General features: G+C 46.4%; 1 protein-coding gene across 2 annotated transcripts in view; it reads right to left on the bottom strand.

Moving 5' to 3' along the window:
* Positions 1-1555, bottom strand: part of gata6 (GATA binding protein 6) — an 8882-nt gene extending 7327 nt beyond the window's left edge. The window contains exons 1-2 of one of the 2 annotated variants that reach the window (XM_019879008.1): positions 1218-1555; positions 1-705 (exon numbers count right to left, since the gene is read on the bottom strand). The exon at positions 1-705 is cut by the window's left edge and continues 173 nt beyond it. In XM_019879008.1, coding sequence (XP_019734567.1) covers positions 1-638 — 638 coding nt within the window. In that variant the 5' untranslated portion in view covers positions 639-705; positions 1218-1555. Of the gene's footprint in view, positions 706-1030; positions 1124-1217 lie in introns of those variants that run through there. The other variant, XM_019879009.1, reaches the window with a different exon arrangement.
* Positions 1556-6308: the final 4753 nt, after the last annotated feature.

Genomic DNA, 6308 nt, shown 5'->3' with positions numbered 1-6308 from the left:
GGCGGGCTGGGCGGGTAATGAAAGCGGCCCGACGCGGCGTGCGGGCTGCCGGCGCCGTAGGACGGGCTCTCCGGGGCCGGTTGCGACCACACCGAGTGGCCGGAGACGGCGTGGGCGTGGCCGGGCTGCGCTGAGCTGCCGCCTTGCAGGTACGACAGGCTCGGGATCATGGAGCCTACCCGCGAGCTGGTCACGTACACGGGGGAGTTGGGGTTGGAGTGCATGTAAGCGCCCCCCGAGGACGATTCGTATCCGGCCTGGCTCTGGGCCGCGGCGATAGCCAGGCTCTGGTACATGTCCGACGGGTCCACCAGAAGGCCTGCCGCGGCGGCCTTGTGCGAGCCGCCCGACAGGACAAGCTTGCCGCCCTGGTCCAGATCCGTGAAGAGCGGAACGTCCTCGCCGCCGGAGCTCTGCAGCGGGTTGCCGTGGGCTCCGAAGTGGGCGTATGGGTGGAGTGTTCTGGCGCCCTGCAGCACGTCCAGGTCGCCCGGGGGAGTCCTCAATTCGTCCGGGCTGTGGGCGCCGCCGCTCCGCCGGCTGTCACCGGGCTGCAGGTAGCTCGGCTCGGCCGGTGACCCTGGGCTACTGGATGCCTCTCGCTTGACCATGGACCAGCCGCTCTCGCCCAGGTCCATCCAGGAGCACTTCCCATACACCCTTGGGGGGTAAGAAGGAGGAAAAGAAGCCAGCGATTCGTTGGCGCTGCGAAATCCAGGCAGACAAATGATCGTCAGACTCGTCGTTTCACGTGGGTCAAGCGTTGTGGATTTTTTTTTCGTTTGTTTCTTGCACATCTGTTTAACTCCGCATACCTAATTTGTTCTTTCAATTTAGATCACTCCGATAGGACGGAGCGTCATTATATGAGGAATAAACGCCGCAAAAATAGGCAGCAAACGTGAGTGGGGAGAGGACATCCCAGTGCCAAATCCGAAGCGAAATTTTACCATTTCCACACTGGCCCGTATTTTTCGGTAGCACGCTAAACTGCAAACACTTCATATTAACACCTGTAATAGATACACACCAGCTCGGTAAATCGGCTGTCAATTCATCTCGAAAAGAACAAAGCGAACAACAAGCAATGCCCCATTTCTTCCGCACTCATACGCCCAGCAGAAACGTTTGATAAGAAGCAGATAAGACAACGAGGACTTTTTTTTTCTTTCGGGGACTGGAGGGGAGGAGTGGGGGGCGGCATGGTGTCCACGTACCTGCTCAATGGTGTGCCATAGGTGTCGCGCGCACGCGCACACTCACGCGCAGAGTTTCTCGGAGAGGAGCGAGCGTCGCGCTGCTTGCCTTCCTGCTCGCTGAGCAGCACCAATGCAGCTCACAGTCCGGGAGCAGCGACCTGGTTCGACAGGGGGCGGGGTCTGACGCCACACGGGGAGTGGTCACGGCACAGGGGGCGTGCCGGCCTCCTCGGCGTCATCCAATCACGCTCATCCTACACGCAAGGACCTTAATTCGCACTTTTTGGCCTCTCTTCATTGCTCTGAAAATAAAATTTCGTTTGACCTGGCAGTGTTCAAATTGAGCATTAATGTACTGTGTTGTCTTTGCATTCCCGTGGAAAGTTCTTGAATGTGTGTGTGTGTGTGTGTGTGTGTGTCTATCTAGAGATAGAGAGAGAGAGAGAATCTGCTGCTGAAATATTGCTAATCATCGAAACTCTTTTTGGAACCTTCAAAACAAGTCAAGAGCTTTACAGGTTAAAAGAAAAGAAAATTGACTTTTGTTTTTGTTTCTCTATATTTAATTTATACAACTCTCGTACGATAATTTGCATTTGAAAAATACTGTATGTATTTTCTTTATTAGAACACTTATGTTTTTATTTCTCACCATTTAACATATTTTAATGTATTTTTAAATAACATTTTCCACCATATCATGTTCTATTTCTCGTAACAGCATTTGATGAGGTTTTGGTTCATTTTACAATCTTTAGTTGTGTATTTTTTATAAAATTTATTATTTTTCATAATTTGTAATGTTGATGTTGATTACTTATTATTTACTATGACAAAATTGTAGGCCGATTTTAAAACTAAAAGTCGAAAACTAAAATGTCCCATATTTAAATGCACCGCATTGTGATTATTCTCAATGCACGGCTTGCAGGTATTCTGAGAGCAACTTCGAATGACCAAATGAGCAAAAGTTTCCAAATGCTGCTTGTGGGACATGATGTCGATGGCCCAATTTTTTCCTGAAACCAGAAAGGCTTGTTTTAATCAATGCGATTATTGCGCGCAGGACGAATGCGGACACAAGTGACGTCCTCCCCGTATGCTTATCACTTGATGATGAAAACAATTGTATGCAAAATAAATGAAGAAAAAAAAAACACATAATCAGCCACATCGGTCACATTGATTTAAACATTTGTTTTGAAATTAGTACATTTCCGCTCAAGGTGCTGACTCGTGGCTTTTTGTTGTCGTTGATTGCATGCCGGTGATCAATAAATCCCCGCGAGCTAATTCGTTTATTCAACAAGCGAGTGAGAGGCTGCTTAACGCATGCGCACGAGCACCAATCAACATCGAGATGATCAAAAGGTCGCGCGCAAGCACGCACGCACAGGGGTGTCAAACCGACTCTAGCCGCTCGCCAAGGTGTGTGTGTGTTGTTTATTCTTCCCCTGTAATCGTGTTAAGGCTCTCACACGTGATGCCCCCCAAAAGTACTCGGGACAACCTGACGACCCCACTCAGACGCCAAGCAAAGTCACACCAGTGCCTGAACTCCCACACCAAGATGTGTTCAAGCAGACGTGATGATAATCATCCTAAAGTAGCCGAGTGTCTCACTCCATGCAGTAGCATGAGCATCATCGCTTCAGACTTCGATTGGCAGCTGAGTGGACCTCAAGAGAAGATAAAGGCTGACTGCACGCGGGGGTCCGTGGGGAGCTATGAATGGACAAACGAAATAGACGTCATCCAAGTCAACACATGACACTAAAACATATACGACGATCATAACAAGAGTCTACTTTTATTTTGAATATTAACTGCCGAGAAAAATCTCGACTGATCCGCGATAGACAGGGATCACTTTGAGAGGAAAATGTTTATGTGTCTTATAACAACATGTACTTGTTGATGTGTTTTTTTAAACAAAATAAGCGTCAGCGTAACAATAATGTAAATGTATAAACATTCTCAGAAACGTCGCAGTTTGTAGGGCAAACGGTGCGAAATGCCCAACGTCTACTTTCAAGTGCTCCATGCGAGTGTTTGTTCTATGACGTCACACTCGACCTGGTATGATGTTGACCCAACATGCACCGAGCTTTATTTATACATACACGCGCGCGCGTTAAGAACAGCAGCAGACTTGATGAATGAGGTGGTGGTGTTTTTTTTTCCAAGCTGCCGTGTGACACGTGGTGCCCGTGACGAGGGGCGACCCCGCGGCGCCCCTGCATGTCTCCAGATCAAATCAAACACACCATTCATATCATTCACATTAGATTTAAATGTGTGTGTGTGCGTGTGTGTGTGTGTGTGTATTCATATATGACTATGCATAGACATACGGACATGTCCATATACCTACGAAAAGGTTCAAAAGAGAAGCAATAATCAATTGCTTGACATCCATTTTCGTCACATTTGAGGGAATTATCACTTTGTGCATTCTTGAGCTCATAAATAAATACAAGGCAGATACTTTTAATGCACGTATAACCACAAAAAAAGAGGGACACAAATTAAGGATCCAACAGTAGTGATGAGTAAAAGTGTGTGTGCTCGTGCGTGTGTGTGTGTTAAACACTCGTTAATCTTTATAATGTGGAGATTACGAATATGCAATCTCACATTGAGGAGGAGACAAAACACTCGCCAGCATCCAGAACAATGAGATAAAAGTGCGATAATCATAACAATCATCCGTTTTCAAGATCACACACACACACACACACACACACACACACACACACACACACACACACACACACACACACAAATACACACACACACAATACACACACACACACACGCAGGAGATGATGATGAGGTAGATCAACCCTTAGCAGAAAAAAGACGAGAAGAGAAATATAAATGAATGAATACACGATTCTGATCAAACAGGAACAAATCTTATTGTTTGGTGTGTGGACAGACAGAGCCCTGCGAAGGTTGAGCTGATGAAAATCACTGTCATGTAAGGTGAGCTGAAAAATGTTCTCTTTATTTTCACCAGATAACATTTAACTTAAAATTGCACAAAAAGTAGAGTCATATTTAAAGACAAATATTTGCTGGTATCGTGAAAATTGTTCGTATCACTATTCATGTATTATTTTTGCTTATTTTAAACTAATTTGGTGGATTATAATTCAAGTGAAAGTGTCATTTAAAAGAACCGAGACAGACGTTGTGTGTGTATATATATATATATATATACCATATGTATGTTTGTGTGTGTGTGTGTGTGTGTGTGTGAAGTAAGGCCATGGTGCAGACATCTGCGTGCAGCATCGAATCATCCACGTGAAGTCAAACTTAACAGTTAGTTGACAGTTAGGATTGTTCACCTGCGTCTTCCATTTCCTCTTGGCGTCTCCTCAACCACCCCCACCTTTCCTGGCCGAGAGAACTATTTGTTCTTTATTTTTATGGGAGCAGCAAGATGAGCAGCAGCAGCAGCAGCAGCATTTTAACACCTGACGCCGTCGGCGTAGGTGCGACGGCGGGCCCTCTTGGTCTGTGCGCAGCAAAGAATGGTGGGAGGTTCTATGGGAGGCCTGCGGCCGGGCTTTGCCACGAAATGGTAGATGATTAAAGGACAGGTGTAAACGCAACCTTTGGCACGCGGTCAAGGGCCTCGCACGCTGACGTCCGGCTCACCTGCCCGCTTATATGGTGCGTCCGTGTGTGTGTGTTGTTTATCACATGTTGTCATGATGTCATATCAGCCTGACACCAGACCGTTTTGACCCTTTCACTTAGCTCCAAGCGCGAATGTTGTTCTGATGACAAGTCGGCATTATCGCATGGTCTGTATCAGCAGCTCTCAAGGAGGCCCAAACAAGCTTCTTTGGAAGCATCACATGAAGATTGGTGCTCCTCAACATGGGGTGGGCCAAAAAAAAAAAGTCCCTTGGGAGTGTCTGCTCCAGGCCACGAGCCATTGGGAATACAATGAAATGGGCCCTTGCTTCCCCATCCTCATGGAGAATCCACCCTCCGCATGATCCCCAAACTTTGATGGCATGCTGTGCCCACAGTGGATAGTGTTTCTCAACATTTTTACATCGATTCGCACCTCCAAAAATGCTCGGCTTTCCAACTACTACCATGTGGAGCAGCATTCAAATACAGTTGTATAGTCAGCCCAAGCGTTTGTAGACTCCTATACACAATTATTTCTCCAAAGTCACATTTTTAAAGCGAGTGAAACACTCCCTAAAAGTAAACTAAGCCTTCAACTCGTATGCTCTCTAAAAGTTCGCCAAATTCTCCTGAATAGAGGCAAATACTTCTTGAAAGTTACCTCAATACTTTGAAATCAACTGAACTGCCCTCTAAAAGTAAAGCAAACCCCTGAAGTCAACTGCTGTGCTCCCTTCACCCATTCATGCACCAATAATGATAACCTGTAACCTGATAAGCCGTCCACTGTAGTAACCACTGTCCCTGAAAGGGTTAAAGTTTCCCAGCTATGCTCCTAAAAAGGAAACTAAATGTTGTTCAATCTACTCATCTGCCCTCAAAGCCTGTCGTATGTGCCTCTCACCCGCGCACACACCCGAGCACCCTGAGCTATATCATCATGCATCAGCTTTTTTAACATTATGGTGAGTGCTTTTCAGGACAACGGGACACTCAGAGCCCTCACTGTGGTTCCATGATTCATGCGTTCACGCACTCACGCTCTGGTGGCGGCAAAGTACAGCTGAGCCGGTCAATTGGAATACCAGCCTGGTAGGTGCTGCTGTTTTGGTGAACAACATCATTCAAACGGGCGGTGCTGAAAATGCAGGGACAATTTCATTTTTCAAACTGAAGTCATCTTTTTATGACATGGGTTTAAATGTGTTGGGTTTTTTTGGGGGGTCAGGGGGCGTGAATCACACACACATTTGTGCTAGTGGTACGAATAAAAAAAACCCGTCTCCCTTCAATAAAGAAGCAGCAGCGAGATAAGAGTGTCAATCCATCCATCCATCCATTCGAAGCTCAGTGTTATTATCAGCAAAAGGTGCAGATAAAGTAGTAAGGTGGGTTGGGGTACTAGAGTAGGAGGAATAAAATGAGTAGTCAGAGTAGAATAGCTCGTTGCAGAAG

This window comes from Hippocampus comes, unplaced genomic scaffold (assembly GCF_001891065.2).
Source record: "Hippocampus comes isolate QL1 unplaced genomic scaffold, H_comes_QL1_v1.1 scaffold85, whole genome shotgun sequence".
NCBI classification, from domain to species: domain Eukaryota; kingdom Metazoa; phylum Chordata; class Actinopteri; order Syngnathiformes; family Syngnathidae; genus Hippocampus; species Hippocampus comes.
Note: the sequence above shows the minus strand (reverse complement) of the source record. Positions and strands in the feature narration are given on the sequence as shown.